The sequence below is a fragment of the Crotalus tigris genome, unplaced genomic scaffold, assembly GCF_016545835.1.
Source record: "Crotalus tigris isolate CLP2741 ecotype Arizona unplaced genomic scaffold, ASM1654583v1 scf7180000017752.986373038:1224578, whole genome shotgun sequence".
NCBI lineage: Eukaryota > Metazoa > Chordata > Lepidosauria > Squamata > Viperidae > Crotalus > Crotalus tigris.
The window spans coordinates 662687-680618 of NW_024096614.1; the positions used below are offsets into that span (position 1 = coordinate 662687).

Below are 17932 nucleotides of genomic sequence, written 5' to 3' on the forward strand. Positions count from 1 at the left end.
TACGATCGGTTGGGTAGTCCTCGACTTACGACCGGTTGGGGTCGCGGCATTAAAAAGGTTGAGAACCACTGATTTAAAACATTGTACCTAATCCTTGGCAGAGAAACACAATAGTAACTTGATCATCAGGACTGATGATGTAACCTAGTTTGGGTAATGAAAAGCCTGCAAGAAAATACTCAAGCTCAGAGAGCACAACGACCTCTCATTTCAACCCTGAGCTACAAATATCCTTCTTTATTGGTAACTTGATTAAACTTGGGGAATAAAAAAGCCATTCAGCTATTTTGCCGATTAGTTTCAATCTTGTAGGAGGAGGTTGTAGATCAGGGGTCTTCAAACTTGGCTCTTTTATGACTTGTGGACTTCAACTCCCAGAATTCCTCAGCCAGGTGCGCCTGGCTGAGGAATTCTGGGAGTTGAAGTCCACAAGTCATAAAAGGGCCAAGTTTGAAGACCCCTGTTGTAGATGGATTCTGCCACCCCTGAGAAGATCTTGTCCCTTGTGCCTATAACATAGGTTCTCGTACGTGACTGTTTACATCATCTTAGAATCTTTTGATGTCCATCATATAAGATAGAGGCTAACAAACATTACATCAGTGGTCACCATATCACATGTGCCTCCCAGTGTCTATGTGACTCCCAAAACGAATGAATATTTTTGTAATAAAAAATAACATAGCTGGAATATTGCAAAATGGCGACATGTCACAAAGGTTTGGTATTCCTACCTGAAATCCAGAGACATATTCCGCAAGGACCAGACTTAACTGTTTTTTTAACATGAATGTCCCCAGGAATCATTTATCATTGTCTGCTGATGCCCACAGGAATTATTATTTCCAATGGTCACACCTGGAAACAGCAGCGGCACATTGGCATCATTTCTCTGCGGAAGCTGGGCCTGGGGAAAAAAAGCATTGAGCACAGAATAGAAGAAGTTGCTCAGACATTGGTAGAGGTCTTCAGACAAACAAAAGGTATGTAATTTGGGGTAATGATGCAAGTCTCAATCTGCAGAATTTTTTTTTCCTTTGTGCGTAATTCAAACAAGAATAGATGTATTTGATTTGATTTTTTTTACCTTTTGAAACAATTGGCCGAAGTCCCAATTCTGTTTCTTCATCCCCTTACAAGCTCTGTTCCTTAAAAATTCATTATAAAATTCCTTCACTTGCAGGACAGCCATTTGACCCCTCATTTCCAGTGATAAATGCAGTTTCTAATGTCATATGTGCTTTGAGTTTTGGACATCAGTTTGCTCCTGAAGACGAAAACTTCCAGAAGTTAATTCAAGCCCTTGAAACTGTTGTGAAATATACTGGTGGCTTTTTTCAAGCGGTGAGTTGTGTTTTATATTAAAGCTCCCTCAAAACCTATGTTTCTATCAGTATTTTCATGTAACTGAATGGAATCTGTGGAGGAAGACTTCATCTATTGTAGTATTATTCCCCAGTAGGTGTGTCTGTCCTTGAGTCAGTCATGACTTCTAGAACTTCTTTTACTGCAGTCACCAAAAAAGCCAACACAGTCCTAGGCTGCATTAACAGAGGGGTAGAATCAAGATCATATAAAAGGTTAGTGTGGCTTAATAATGCACACTTGCATTATTGCATCCAGTCTTGATGACCATGAAAAAAAAAAGATCTTGAAACTCTGGAAAGAGTGCAGAGATGAACAACTAAGACGATCTGTCTCTATCATTCTTTTGTACAAGAATTTGAAAACAGCTTTTCTGGAGGACTTTTGAGGTTTGACACCAATGATTGTTTGCCATGTTTCAATGTGCTTGCAATGTTTTTCTTTGGTTATTCAATGCTGTCTCTTACTGTGAGCTGCTAAGAGTCTTCTTTTGTTGTGGTGGGGAATAAATAAACAAACTTTTCCTTTTCCATTTCTGTTAGATGAACATGGTGTTCCCACAATTAATGAAGTATGTCCCGGGCCCTCACAAGGATGGGTTGGCTTCTGTGGAGGTGATCATTTCCTTTGCAAAGCAGGAAATAGAGAAACACAAGGAATCCAGCTCTCTGCATGAACCACAAGATTTCATTGATCACTATCTACTTCAGATGGAGAAGGTATGGGTTTATTGTAGTTCAATTCCTGGGAAAGGAATTATTACATTTCTCACTATAAGTCAGTGGTTCTCAACCTGTGGATCAGGATCCTATTTGGGGTCGAACAACCATTTCACAGGGGTCGCCAAACAACGCAATCTGCCATTTTTTTCCCTTTTCCTTAGTTGTGCTACTCCCTTTTATTCTATTGGCTTTCAAAAGCCAATAGGAATTGTCCAGGCTGTCTCTGTCCTGCTGAGCCCGCCAAAAGCCCCATTCTGCAAACGGTACTGCAAGTTGTCTGCAGCGAAGGCGAGCTGTCTGGAAGCTTCCACCCCTCCCTGCTGAGCAACTACTAAAAATGTAAATAAAAGAGGGCCAGGGGTGGGAGGTGGGAGGCCGTCAGGCGCAGGGAGGGTTGCTGGCGTGCGTGGGGCCCGGCGGGTGCCTTACCTCCCTTGGGCTGGGTCAGCTGGTGGCCCAGCCGGTGGTCGGCCTGCGCCGTCTCTGCCGCTTGCCAGCTACGCCTTGGCCGGTGCAGGGGGCGGCACCATGCATGCGTGGCGCTCCCGGGCAGGGAAAGTCCTCGACTTACGACCGGTTGGGTAGTCCTCGACTTATGACCAGTTGGGTAGTCCTCGACTTACGACTGGTTGGGGGTGCGGCATTAAAAAGGTTGAGAACCACTGCTATAAGTAAAGACAAGGAGCCAGAGGTAGTGGAGTTATTTCTTTTTCATCTAGCTCCTATTCTGAATTTAGCCCATGTTAATTGAGGTAGCTTCTATATAAGAGCTATATTGTACCTTTGCAATCTTAAACTCTTAATAGACAAGGGAGGTTCTTTCATGGATAAGTTAGATTTATTATCATTTGTCATCGTCACATGTTTGCCCATCACTTCTTTCCCCTTTTTCTAAAGTAATTCCATTAAGAAGAAAAATAATTAACAGGGACTCTTGATTAATTCAAATTTAAAAGAATACTTTCCCTGAAATGTTCGGTAAAGGGCAGATACTTTTACCGCCTTTGACCATCAGTAAAAGAGTAAAACAGTTTGAAACAAGGAAGAAAAAGTCCTCCTCTCTAATATTTTCATATATTTGATTATTTTTAGAAGCATCTTTTATTGATTTGAAGTTATTTTGCACTGGGCGCCTTTATTTACAATCTGACATCATCAGTCATGTACCATTGGTATGGCCCCCACAGTCAAGATGTACAGTCTTCTTAATACTGTCCCTCATTGCTATATCATTAAAGCAGTTTTCCACTTTTTTATTAATGATCTGAGGGTTATTCATGTTTGACTTTCCATCATGGTAACATCAGCATATAATAGTAAAGTGGGAAAGAAATAGAATAACATAGAATAAAGAAGAATAAAGTAGAATAATAATAATAATAATGAAAAATCACTAAAAGCAAAAATCATGTGTCTGCATAATCTCTGGAAGAAAGCTGTGTTAGCCAAAAGCTGTATTAACAGTAAGTGAATGACCTAATGCATATTTAAAAACATTGTATAAAAGTAAAAACTGCCTTCATTGTATTCCCATGAGAAATGGACCTAACGTGTGAGAAACTAACTGAATGTTACACAAAGTAGATTCCATATACAATGCAAGATTCCATCTATGCTTCTTTTGTTCCTGAGAAAAAGAAACCTATAAAGCTTTAGTTTAGACCCGCCCCCTTGTTCAGAAATTTGCTGATTGTTAATCACTTCTGAACCTTTTGCGCAAAAATAAACCTCTCTTTCACCCTTGGAATTCGTAAAAGTCCTTTTTTTAAGGCTTTTATTTTTCCACAAGAATAGTATCTACGTGTGTTACGTTGGAAGATTCCTGGTTACAGTGTCCATACTGAGCACAAAGAGGAATGGTGAGAGTTTGGATCATTTGTGGATGGAAAAGAAATAGGTCATGTGGTACTTGTTCAAATGCTTTTTCTAGCTCAGTGACTGACATTAGAATGGAATAGAATAGAATAGAATAGAATAGAATAGAATAGAATAGAATAGAATAGAATAGAATAGAATAGAATAGAATAGAGCTGGAAGGGACCTTGGAGGTCTTCTAGTCCAGCCCCCTGCTCGAGCAGGAGAACCTATACCATCTCAGACAAGTGACTGTCTAGTCTCTTCTTTAAAATCTCCAGTGATGGAGCGCCCATGATTTCTGGAGGCAAGCTGTTCTACTGGTTGATTGTCCTCCCCATTAGGAAGTTTCTCCTTAATTCCAGGTTGCTTCTCTCTTTGATCAGTTTCCAACCATTGTTTTCTTGTCCTGCCCTCTGGTGCTTTGAGAATAGTTGACCCCTCTTCTTTGTGGCAGCCCCTCAAATATTGAAATATTGCTATCATGTCTTCCCTATTTCTTCTTTACTTTAGACTAGCCAAACCTAAGTCCTGTAGCTGTTCTTCATATGTTTTAGTTTCCAAGCCTTTGATCATTTTAATTTCTCTTTTAAAATGAGTTCTATATAGTTTAACACATAAGCAAGGAATTATAACACTGGAACTGTCTTCTTTGGAGGATTTTTTTTAAAAAAAAAAAAAAATCAGCTCCTACTCTGAATTTAGCCCATGCTAAATTCTGTTTGCATGTGAATAAGAGCTATAATGCAACTCTGCAATATTAGACTCTAGTTAGATGTGATAATTATAATTTAGTAGCTGACTGGCAGAAGTGATATATAGAGAATGAGTCAGCAGAGTATTTTGAGAGTAATATCCCTTTAAGAGGCTGGTTCTGAGGAGAATGACAGTTGGAATCTTTAACTCTTCAGCTGTTTGAATATAATTGACTACCTTGTATTCTGTATGCTCTCTGAATATTGTTGTTTCATATTGTATATTAAACCACAGTTCTTTTAACAAACCACTGTCAGATGTTTATGCTCCTGTGCTATCATAAAAAAAATAAGGAAAAGGCTGCAATAATTTATATTTTAAACAACAGGACATTCTTTGTGAGGGAAGTTAGAAACGTTTCCATTTGTCATCCTGTCTTGTTTGCCTTGTTTATGGTGGTTGGTTTCTCAAATTGCTTCTCCCTCAATAGGTGGATGGGCTGTATTGTGTCAGTCATCCTACGATTCTTGCACTGGTTTGGTGCAAGGTTTATGTTGTCTCACCAGAATCTTGCAACAACAGCTGAGGCCAAAAATTTTTATTGCTAAGCAAGGCAGTTGTTAAATGAATTCTGCCCCATTTTACAACCTTTCTTTTTACAGTTGTTTACTGAATCATTGCAGTGGTGAGGTAAATCCTGTGATTGTTATGCAAATCTGGCTTCCCTCATTGACTTTGCTTGTTTTCTTGTGGAAAACGAAAGGACTTTTACGAATTCCAGAGGGTGAAACAGAGAGGTTTATTTTGCGCAAAGGTTCAGAACCGGTTTAACACAGCAAAATTCTGAACAGGGGGGGGCGGTTCCAAACTACAATCTTTTTAGCTCTCCCCTTTCTAAGGAACAAAGGGAGCACACATGGAATCTTACATTGTATATCATTCAGTTAGTTTCTCACATGTTAGGTTCATTTCTCATGGGAATACAATGAAGGCAGTTTTACTTTATACAATGTTTCTAAATGTGCATTAGGTCAGTCACATATTGTTAATACAGCTTTTGCTAACATAGCCTTCTTCCAGGAATTATGCAGACACATCATTTTACTTGAATAATGATTTTTTTTCATCATCATCATTATTATTCTATTTTATTCTTCATTTTATTCTACGTTATTCTATTTCATTCCACTTTACTCCTCCCTTTGGAAGTTTTCCAGCTTAAACTTCCATTATTCTACCTCTGATTCAGGATCTCAGAAAGTACAGCCCAATTAACTGCAAAACATGAAACAATGTTAGCTTTATGGGAATGTCAGAGGCCAGCTGGGAAGGTTGCGAATGATGATCACAGGACCCCAGGACAGTGCAATTAGTAGATGCCAGCTGGCAAGCACCTGTGTTTTGATCATGTGACCATGGGTCAGCTGTCCCATTTGGCACATTCAGCAAAAGAATCTCCCGGCTCTTTAGATTAACCAAGACTCGAATCAAGTTTAACACCATGCAGATACTTCAATGGTATGAAAACCTGTTATAAGTAACTTTTTTCAGTGCCACTGAAACTTTGAATGATCACCAAATGAATGATTATAAGTCTAGGACAGTGATGGTGAACCTTTTAGAGACAGAGTGCCCCAAACCCGCCTCAACCCTGCCCTGTCCCTGCATCTCCTGCCCACAGGGCCACCCACCATCCCCATGGCCCATCACAGCAGATCGCCCAGGAGGCCCAGCAGTGTCGTGGTAGCCATGCCCTCTGTCTGTGCCTCACAGCATCATCTGTACACGATGGGGCGCGAGGGTGGAGTCTTGTCCCCACTGCCTGGCTGCCGGGTCTTGGCTTCACTGCTCTGCACAGGCTGCGCCTGGGGTGACTTTCCTCCAGGGGGCTGCTGGTGAGATGGGGGTCATGGGAGGCTAGGGCTGGGGTGATGGCGTGTGTGCCCACAGAGAGGGCTCTGAGTGCCACCTCTGGCACCCATGCCATAGGTTTACCACCACTGGTCTAGGATTACCCGTATTCTAAAAATTGCTTAAACTGCATGGCGTGGCACAATAGCCACAAAATCTGGCAGTTAGAGTAGTCATATACATCAATTTGAGCATAACTTTAAATGCAAAAATGCATGCAGTAATTCTAGTAGTGCTGCTTCTCAATTTTTGTGATTCACTCTAGTAAGCACCGATTAATCACAGTTCCATATGCAAACATTTACTGAAGCAAATCAATTATAAATTAAAACAAAATGCATTAAAGTTCTTCAAAAGCTGAGCCTTTCTTTGGTCTTGGTTACTGTAAGATAGTGTCTTACTCGGTATGAATCTACCACTTTAATTATTACTCTCCTTCATTGGTTTTCCACTATAACCCCTAGGGATGTATTTATTCTCTAGATTTTAGATAAAGAAGCAAAAATAACTACAGAGAAGGTGGGTAGAATTCATCATAATATTTATTTTCCATTTTAAACATCAGAGTAGAAATGACCCCAACTCTATCTACAATGAAGAGAACCTGGCTCAGTGTATTTTTGACTTTTTCGGTGCTGGAACAGAGACAAGCTTGATTACTCTGAAGTGGGCACTGCTCCTCTTGACCAATCATCCTGACATCCAAGGTGAGACAGACATGGCTAGTGGATCAAGAGTCACTCTCAGGTTTTAAAATTCACAGAATTTATTTGAAATCGATTCTTCACAATAATTTTCCTTTGTAGATTCTTGATTCTATAAGCAGGAGTATGAAGTTAGTGGGATTAAAGGTGAGCAAAGTATGTACATACTGAGAGCCTGCCATATGCTAAATAAATAAACTAGGAGCCTTCTTTAAATCCTCAATAAAATATTCCATGAGGAACTAAAAACTGGAAATCAGCACAAATGTGAAACATTTAACTCTTTCAATGAAGACATCTACCATGGTTTTCAGATTTGTTACTGTTTTTTTGGTGTAAATTACATATAGAAGACCAAATTTCAGTATGATAATTAACATAGAAAAAATCAAAATGGCGGGATGAGCAGATACACAACACAAGGCTTCCTGCCCCGAAGAGAAGAGATGGGAGAATTGTGGGTGGTTTCTTGTCACTCAGAGCATGAACCCATCAATCTTCTCCTAAACTCTACCTTCTTCTGTTCTGCTATTTCCTGGCCTTCTACTTGGCTGGAAGCTGGAGACTAAAGGGACTGAACTAGGATGGCATGGCAAAGACAGGGGATGGGTCCAGAGTCAGGAAGCAGCCAAAGCTTGTATGCTCACCTTGCCAATCAGTGCAGATCCTGGAAACAGATCTTGGGTGGAGGTGGCAGAGCCATTCTAGAAGAGGGAATTAAGCTATTTTCCAAAGCACCTGAAGGCAGGACAAGAAGCAACGGGTGGAAACTAATCAAGGAGAGAAGCAACCTAGAACTAAGGAGAAACTTCCTGACAGTGAGAACAATTAATCAGTGGAACCGCTTGCCTCCAGAAGCAGTAAATGCTCCAACACTGGAAGTTTTTAAGAAGAGACTGGACAGCCATTTGTCCAAAATGGTGTAGGGTTTCCTGCCCGAGCAGCGGGTTGGACTAGATGACCTCCAAGGTCCCTTCGAACTTTACTACTACTATTATTATTATTACATAGAGGTACACAACCAGGATGAGTGTAATGGACTGTCCTTAAGACCGCTCTCCAGATATGAGTTCAGAGGAGGAGGGGCAGGAGGAGGAGCCAGGTCCTGACATTTTGGGAAAAAGGGGATGTAGTGCAGAGAGAGGTGGATCAGGGAGCGGAGGGCCCCAGACTGACAGGACATCCACTGCCAGCATTATTGGATGTGTGGCAGACTGAGAAAGAGCCGAGGGAGCCGCAGTTGCCCCAGGTGAGCCTGGAGGATCTAAGTGGAGAACGCGAGCAAATGCTGGCAGTCAGTGAGGATGAGGAGATGGAGTCCATACCTCCTCCAAATCTAAGGATGCAAATGGTTGAGAGTAGAAAGGTGGAACACTGGTCAGCCACGTTTTTCACGATGAGACAATCTTCTCATTGGGACAGGCTCTACTGGCATTTCCTATTTAATCCCATGCAAAGTAATGGGTGTTGCTGGAACAATGTGTCCATGAACTTTCCATTCTAAGCATGTGTGTGTGTGAGTGGAGCAGCATAATGAGGGACTGGTAGGAGGTGGAGAGCCAAGGCTGAGTCTAACCCAGTGCCAGTCTGAAAGGGTTGCAGGCCTAGAGGCCAAGGTGGGGAGAGTGTATGCTGAGGGCAAAAGACTGGTGGAGGCATAGTGAAGAGCCAACTTGAGAGTTGGAGCTGCAGCCCAGAAGGATGACAGAGCCAAGGTGGCGCAGCAGTTAGAGTGCAGTACTGTAGGCCACTTTAGCTGACTGTGTTCAGCAGGTCAGCAGTTCAAATCTCACCAGCTCAAGGTTGACTCAGCCTTCCATCCTTCCGGGGTAGGTAAAATGAGGACCCAGATTGTTGGGGGCAATGTAAATATATATATATATATATATATATATATATATATATATATATATATATATATATATATATATATATTGCTTACTGGTGTACACCGCTTAGAGAGTGCTTGCACTTAAAGCAGTATATAAGTCTCATAGATAAATAAATAAATAAATAAATGACAAGCTGGTGGGGACTGAAAGCAAGAACTGGCCCAGAGAGTCAACTGGGGCCTTGGCAGTGAAGTACATGGCCCAGATCAGAGATCAGAGGCCAATGGAAGCAGTGCAGTGCCCAGAGATCAGACATGGATTTGGAGCCCTCTGTAAGGTGCAATAGCGGCATAAAGGCCAATGAGATGGCAACTGGGATCGGAGGTCCAAATGGGGCTGCAAATCAGGAATTGGAGCCCAGAAGCTGGCAATAACTTGAAGAAGACTGGATCCTCTGAAGAACATTGGGGGCAACAGGGTTGAATGAGTAAAATAAAGCTTCTATTTCCATCATTTTTTTCAAGAGAAAGTCCAGAAAGAGATTGAAGATGTGTTTGGCTTCTCACGGTCAATTTCCTATCAGGATCGGAAGAAGCTGCCCTACACCAATGCTGTGATTCATGAAATGCAGCGTGTAAAATATGTCTTTGTAGCTGGGGCTCCCAGGCAAAGTACAAAGGATGTGAAGATGAGGGGTTACCACATTCCAAAGGTGAGAAACATGTTCAGACTGTATTGAAGTAGTCCTTTAGGGAGGGAAAAGCAGAATATGACAGAAGCTCTTTGTTCAGAAACTGTCAATGTAATCATGCAAAAATGAATAACCAAGAATAGCAATCTTTTTTGAAGGATGGTCTATGATTTTAAATCCAAACACCTCTCAGATATTGAAGCTAGAACCATAATTTTTTCTATTTATTCTAGGAAGGTGGGAAGTGATTAAAAGCTGAACTTAAGTTCAGAATTGTAGTTGTATCTGGGCATGTTTCTTTGTCCATTTCTTGGAGCAATCTGATGTGATAAATATACACCCAGCTCTCTGTTTTAATGGATGGAAGAAAGGATGCTAAACAGTAGAGCAGCTACTGCTCTCTAAAACTGCTATGGAAATGAACAAGTATGAGTTCATAAAAGCAAGCTAAAACCAAATGCTTCATCAATATGGTTTGTACTTTTTAAAAACCTGTTCAATCATCTCTTTGTTTATATTTTTTTACCCATTTCAGTTATGAAACTGTTCTGTTTAATCATCTCTTTGTTTGCAGGGGACCATGATTTTGCCAGACCTGCGCTCTGTTCTTCTTGACCCAGAACAATGGGAGACACCTGAAGAATTCAACCCAAATCACTTTTTAGATAAGGATGGGAAGTTCATTGAACGGGAAGAGTTTCTGCCATTCGGAATAGGTATCTCCATGAACCCAAACAGCTTATAACTTATAGATTCTCACCCTTCCCATCCCTGAGTTGTTCTGAGATCATCATGATGTGAACCAGTAAACCAAGGGATCCTTATTCCTTCTAATTTCAAAACTAAGAGAGTCTGAACTTTCCTTGGGCTATAAACTTTGAACAATGAAGAAATAGTTAGACTGTAATTTTACTATTGGAGGTTTGTAATATATGGTCAAGACTGTACAGTTATCTCTAGTGCTTGGGGAGAATTATTAGCTAAATCCAAAGAACTCTTGCTTAACTGTAGCTTCTTGCTGATGGATCTGGACCACAGAATTATTGTATTCCTTGCAGCAAATCCTTCCATCTTGCACCATTTAGTCAGAACTGAAAAATCTTCTTGGATGAGAAACAAAACATTTTCATAGAAAAAAACAAAGTCCGGTTGCTTTTTGAAAAAGCACTTTTGAGATAACCATAACCTGGATGACTGAGAATCTCCACAGAAATTCCCCAGGCAGCTAAAAGTCATCTGAAGGGGTTTTAAGCAAGGAGAGCTAGAAATCAAACTGAGTTTCACTCTCCCTATCGTTTGTGGTTGGAAATATTAAACATGGGAGTTCTGCCATACTGATGTTGCTCCACTTCCATGATCTGCTCAACCAGCATCAGTGATCAAAGCAGTAATCCCTGAAAATCACCTTTTGTACATAATCCTGTGGAATCAGCTAGAAAAAGGTGGAATAGACAACAGCACTACCAGATGGATCTGTAGCTGGCTGACAAACCGTACCCTCAATGGCACTACATCCACATGGAGAGAAGTTAGCAATGGGGTACCACAAGGTTCCATCTTAGGCCCAGTACTCTTCAATATCTTCATAAATGACTTAGATGAGGGAATTGAAGGAAAACTTTGCAGATGACACCAAACTGTCAGGAGGAGCCAGCACCTCCAAAGACAAACTCAGGATCCAAAAAGATCTTGACAAACTCGAACAATAGATCCTATCCAATAAAATGAGTTTCAACATGAAGAAAAGCAAAGTCTTACACTTAGGCAGGAAAAACCCAAAGGCACAAATACAGATTGGGTGAGACCTGGCTTAAAAATAGTAACTGTGAGTGGACGATCACTTGACTATGAGCCAGCCATGTGCAGCAGCAACCAAAAAAGCTAATACAATCCTGGGTTGTATAAACAGAGGCAAAGAATCAAGATCAGGCGAAGTACTAGTACCACTTTACAAAGTCCTAGTAAGACCACACCTAGAATATTGCAGCCAATTTTGGTCACCATATCATAAAAAAGATGTTGAGAGTTTGGAAAAAATTCAGAGAAGAGCAACTAAGATGATCAAAGGCCTGGAGGCTAAAACATATGAAGAACGGCTGTGGGACTTGGGTCTGGCTAGTTTAAAGAAATGAAGTAACGGGGGAGACATGATAGCAGTGTTCCAGTATCTGAGGGGCTGCCACAAGGCAGAGAGGGCCAGGTTGTTCACCAGAGCACCAAAGCACCAAAGAAAAGGACAAGAAACAATGGTTGGAAATTGATCAAAGAGAGAAGCAACCTGGAATTAAGGAGAAAATTCCTGACAGTGAGGGCAATCAACCAGTGGAACAGCTTACCCTAAGAGATTGTGGGCGCTCCATCACTGAACATTTTTAAGAAGAGACTAGACAATCACCTGTCTAAGATGGTATAGGTTCTCTTGCACAAGCAGGGGGCTGGACTGGAAGACCTCCAAGGTCCCTTCCAGCTCTATTCTATTCTGTTCTGTTCTGTTCTAGGCTTAGTCCAACAGGAAGGACTGGAACCACTGTGGCCCCAAAGCCCAACTCCAACCAATGGACCAGAGAGATGCATGGTCAATGAACTGAAAGTAACTGAAGGAGGCAGGAGAATTCTCTCTCCCCACATCAATATTCTGGCAATTTATTTTCTCACCTGGGATCCAACAGTAGTTGGGACAGATCCATGGCAATCACAGCAAAGCTGACATCCTGAGCCATTTCAATCAGAATAGAGCTGGAAGGGAACCTGGAAATCTTCTAGTCCAAATTACTGCTCAAGCAGGAGATCCTACATCCTTTCAGATATGTGGCTGTCCAGTCTTTTCTGAAAAACCTCCAGTGGTGAAGCACCCACATTTTTTAAAGGCAAGCTGTTCTACTAGTCAATTGTCCTCACTATTAGGAAGTTTTTCTTTAGTTCTAGGTTGCTTCTTTCCTTGATTAGTTTCCATCCATTGTTTCTTGTCCTGCCTTCAGGCGCTTTGGAGAAGAGCTTGACTCCCTCTTCTTTATGGCAACCCCTCAAATACTGGAATACTGCTATCATGTCACTCCTAGTCCTTCTTTTCTCTAGACTGGCCATACCAATTCCTGCAACTGTTCTTCATATGTTTTCATCTCCAGGCCCTAAATTGTCTTATTTCTGAACTGACAATGTAAGCACGAATATTTAAATCCCTGAGGAGAAAGACATCAAAGGGAGTCCAATGCCACAGGAACAATTACTCTGTTTGGGCCAGGAAGAAAGGGATCCCCTACCCCCAGGTAGTGTCAATAAACAGAATAAAAAGGAATAGGTAGCACTAGGAATTGAATCTGCTAGAAGATACCAGGGTTCAACATGAAAATCTATTTCATCCATTACAAATCCCTTCAGATTTCCTTCCTGATGGGAAATATTCTAGAGTACTGATTATGACTCCCTTGATGCATGCTTTTATCATCTACAGGTGAACGCGTATGCATGGGAGAGCTGCTGGCAAGAATTGAGATCTTCATCTTTCTGACCAGCCTGTTGAAGGCCTTCAGCTTCCGGTTGCCTGCAGGAGTGAAAGTACTCAATGAAGCCCCTGTTGTAAAAGCGACAATGAATCCACACCCTTACAAACTGTGTGCTATTCCCACAAAGGCTTAAACGTAAACACTATAAAAAGGATAAAATGATTATAGAGTAGCTATTCAGTATGATAAATGTTTCTTATTCACTTAATATTGCATTTTCTTCTATTTGCTCAATACTGAAACTTCTTCAACCTATCGTTGGGTTCATACAACATACCCAACTAGGTCAACCAAAGACTAGGAATATGTGGGTGAAAAATGGGCTAACTAAGCTTACTACGTCCCAAAGGTTCTTTCTTCCAAAAAGCAACTGCACTTTCTTCATTAGCTTAAAAGCAGTCCTCAGAGAGCTAATGTTTAGATGATTGCAAAGAATATAAATCTTTCCATTCCCCACCAGTCAATCAGAACTGAAGAAGCTTCTTGAATGAAAAGTGAAAGGTTTTCAAATAAAAAAAAAACTCAAGAAAGTCCAGTTGCCTTTTAGAATAAAGCACCTCTGAAATAACCATGATCTGGATAATTGAGAAACTCCATGGACATTAAGCTTGTTATTAACCTTTGTTTCTTTCTGGATGCCAATAAAACATATTGCTGTGGGCTTCATTTTCTCCAGCCAGACCAAACTTCACAGATAGTCCAAAATGATATCCTGCTTGAAGGGATGAATTGCTGCTAACAGAATTAACAGAAGATGAAGAAAGTTGTGCCTCCTATCCACATCCCAGGGCAGAACATCCGCAAGAGTAACCAGTTCATTTTTCATCTCATACTTAGGCCTGAATGTAGATTGGATCATCTAGAGCCCTCTCTGGTTACAGTCTAATTACTTTCCATATAACGTTCCCTAAAGAATTTTTTTTTTTTGCCAGTATTGCTCCAGTTGTCTTTTCTGGCAATTCCTTTCCCAGAATCCTTTGATTATTCAAAATCTTCCTCTAAATCAGTGCAAAGAAAGCGCCCCCTTGAGGTTAATCCTGACTAGTACCTTTGTTCCCTTTATATTCAAGAGATTGAGTAGATACCCAATGGAAGGGGCTGCCAGGCTTCTGGGACATTCGGCAAATGGCTGCAGAAACCAGATGATACCTCCTAAACAGAGTGGTGGGTGGTAGCAGCAAGTTCCTGGTATATGGAAAATAATCTCACCATGACTGAGTGAATGTCCTTGATCTTCAGATCCCATGCTAGTTGAGAAAAAAAATGGACCAATTGTGTGTTGGCTCTCAGTGTGAGTTAGCATCATGATAACTTCTTGGTTTTGTCTTGGGGGCCATGAATTTCTAGGTCACTTAGACCAGTGGTTCTTAACCTTTTTGAACAAATCGCCCCCTTGAGCCAATGAGGAAGTTGTCATCACCCCCCTCCCCCAACATAACCTCTCAATCACAACATAGGAAATAATTCTTCAATTTATGCAAACACTTTTTTTGTTTTCTTTAAAATTGTCACCAGGACATATCAATGCAACTAATTTATTTCCAGTCTTTTTCCCATATCTCCCATATTCTGGCCAATGGCGTGCCACTGTACGGGTAGAGGCTGCTGCGCAATGCGCATGAAGATAAGCAATGCGTATTCACATATGTACGGCGTTCTGTACTGAAGCTAGCTGGAGGAACATTTGAAAACACAATTCAATCCACTAATAGCGAGTGATCTGATGTTTTTGTACGACAGATATGCAGCGATTCACTGTATGAAATAGTCTCAAAAGTGTCCCCAAAACTTCTCGCTCCATCGCCCCCATATTGCCCCCTTTTCGTTCCTTTGCCCCCACATCACTCCTTTTTGTTCCATCGCCCCCCTGAAAAATGAAATCTTCCCCTGGGGAGCAATATCGCCCAGGTTAAGAACCACTGACTTAGACCATGCTCTGATCACATAGAGATTGATGTTTTTGAATATAAGATGTGTGGATGAATTTACCAACATCAGGACAATGAGGTCAAAGGCATGGTCAGTGAGGAAGGCAGTATATCAGCAGTACTCATGGCTTATACTTGATTCCTATGCAGGGTCCTACATACAGCTACCGAAGGAACAAATCATCTTGATACCGCCATGTTCTCTCAAAAGATCATTTCCATCTCTCTTCCTGTAACTTGGAGTCATGGCTGCTATAAGAGTTGAAAACCTGGCTGGCAAATCTCAATCAATGGTACACCTGATTTTCATGAATGTTCCAAGTTGTTTTGGAACAATTTAGAATTTGTATTTGTAAGCATCACCCCAAGGTATTTAACTCTTTCCTCCACCTTAAAACTTGACTTCTCCATCAGAAGTTCAGTCTTGGATATTTTTATTTTTAACCAGCATTTTTGTTTTTGTCTTTATTAATTTTGAAACTGGATAAACCTCCAAAGTCGTTCAGCTTCTTCATCAAATATTCCATACCACTTTTGGCATCTTACAGAAAAATAACTAAATCATCAGCAAAAGCTCTCAGTTTATAACGTTTCATTCTTAATTTTTTTATACCCATTATTTTTCTTTGTTGAAAATGTCCAGCACTCAAATAAACAACAGTGGACACAGAGGACATCCTTGTCTCATGCCCTTTTGGATTTCACACACCTTATTTAAATCGCCATCAACACCATTAACAATAAATGTGTATTTGTTGAGATGTATAAATTAATCTGACCTCTTGAATAAATTTCTATCCAAAGTCCATATCCTCTAAAACCTTGAACGTAGAGGTTTAATTAAATGGTCGAAGGCTTTCTCTGCATCTAGAAAAAATAAAACTGCTTGTTTCTCATGCTGCTGAAGGTACTGTATTTAATTACATTAATTACTTTTCCCGCATTCTCTCTGGTCCAGCTCTGGTCCAGCTCCTCATTCCACTATGATAAATTTGCTCTGCTCTCAGAATTGTGTATTCCTCATCATGCAAAATATCTCAGAATGAAACAGAACAAAAGCTTTACTGATTTAGTCATTTAATCATATCAAAAAGTAAAACTAATGCAAATATTCTAGTAGATGCAAAGAAAACAAGAGGATGTGTTCATAGTAAGTTGTCCCTCCTGCAGATAACCCTAATCTGGTCTAAATATTCTGTTCTCTACAAAATGGCCTTTGACATAGAGTGCGATCTTAATAAGGATATGTAGGTCCATTCCCTACAAAAAGAAAAACAGTTTCTCCTAGCTCAGCGATGGCGAACCTTTTAGAGACCGAGTGCCCAAACTGCAACCCAAAACCCTCTTATGTATCATTGGGTATCGAGTGGGTGTGGCCCATTGGGTGAGCATGGCCCATTGGGTGGGTGTGGCTATGGTTATAACGGCAGATTGGGTGGGACTAAAAATTTCAATCAATTCCAATTTTGCGAGATCTTTTTTTCCCACAAGAAGTTGAAATTGATTGATTGAACTTTTTTTTTTTTTGCACATGGTGGCGAGGCCTATAGTGAAAAAGTTTTATAAAACCCAACTGAAGGCCTAGGACTGGGACAATGGCACGCATGCCCACAGATAGGGCTCCACGTGCCACCTGTGGCACCCATGCCATAGGTTCACTACCACAGTCCTAGCTTGTACAGTACTTTTTAGTTTTTAATAAGAATCTAAATAAGCAGTTCTTTCTTCAAAGTGGAGCTTGCAGTCAACAAGGATATGTCCAATGTCTTCAGTGATTGGTGCATTTGGGAGGATGATTTGTGTTGAACCAGTCACTTCAAAGACTTAGCTTATTTTAAGTGGTGTAATATCATCTTGAGGAACAAACAAACCAACAACTCTTGGTTTGAAAGTTTTCTTGGCCTACTGGTTTGATTTGATTGGGATTTGGATAGACAATCCACATTGCTTCTGGGTGTAGTTCAAGGTGTTGGTTATGACCTTTTAAAGCATAGATCCAGATTACTTGATGAACCATCTCATCTTGCTAAGACAAGCCCACCGTGCTGGCAGCGGAGACCTACTGAGGATCCCATTGGTCGAGGAATTCTGACTGAAGGGATCCAGGAGAAGAATCTTCTCTGCTGTAGCACCAGTTCTCTGGAACATCCTGTTCCCAGGGTAAGGTTTGCTCCCATCCTCCTATCCTTCTGCAAGAGTTTTTAGACCTGACTGTGCTTCTTGGCCTGGGAACCCAACAGTGACCCAATATCACTGGAGGTGGCTGAGCTTCTGCTCCCCTTCCACCCCTTTTTAAAATTTCATATTATTTATTATTCCATTATTTATTTGTATTGTTTTTTCCTTTGCTATTGCTAAGTTTACATTGATTTAATTCTTTCCCCCCATTTTATTTTCCTAAGCCACTCAGAAGAGCCCCACGGAGAGATATTATTACTGGGGCACATGGTCAGAAATAACCTTTTTAACCCAAATTAAGGTGACAGCAATGACAATAGCATTTAAATTTCTATACCACCCATAGAGCTTTACAGCATTATTTGGGGGGGGGGAGGATTTACAATGTAGAAGCATTAATTGCATATCGTCCCCAACAGTTTGGATCCTCATTTAACCAACATCAGTAGGATGGAAGGCTGAGTCAACCTGGAGCCATCAGGATTGAACTCCAGGCTGTGGGCAAAATTTGCCTGCAATACCCTATTCTAACCTCTGTGCTACCAAGC

The 17932-nt window shown here is 40.9% G+C and overlaps 1 protein-coding gene across 1 annotated transcript; it reads left to right on the forward strand.

The window, feature by feature from the left end:
• The first annotated feature begins 494 nt into the window (after positions 1-494).
• On the forward strand, positions 495-14293 carry LOC120306750 (cytochrome P450 2J5-like). Its single transcript, XM_039340530.1, has 7 exons — positions 495-983; positions 1184-1344; positions 1908-2084; positions 7114-7255; positions 9609-9796; positions 10350-10491; positions 13227-14293. The coding sequence occupies exons 1-7, from the start codon at positions 791-793 to the stop codon at positions 13409-13411; spliced, it is 1188 nt and encodes a 395-aa protein (XP_039196464.1). The 5' UTR covers positions 495-790; the 3' UTR covers positions 13412-14293.
• The last annotated feature ends 3639 nt before the right edge of the window (positions 14294-17932 follow it).

Excerpts from the sequence above, each read along its gene's own strand:
- LOC120306750 (XM_039340530.1), top strand. The coding sequence starts at position 791 with ATGTCCCCAGGAATCATTTATCATTGTCTGCTGATGCCCACAGGAATT. Across the intron at positions 2,085-7,113 it reads ATCTACTTCAGATGGAGAAG|AGTAGAAATGACCCCAACTC; the intron begins GTATGGGTTTAT and ends TTTAAACATCAG. Across the intron at positions 7,256-9,608 it reads CAATCATCCTGACATCCAAG|AGAAAGTCCAGAAAGAGATT; the intron begins GTGAGACAGACA and ends ATTTTTTTCAAG.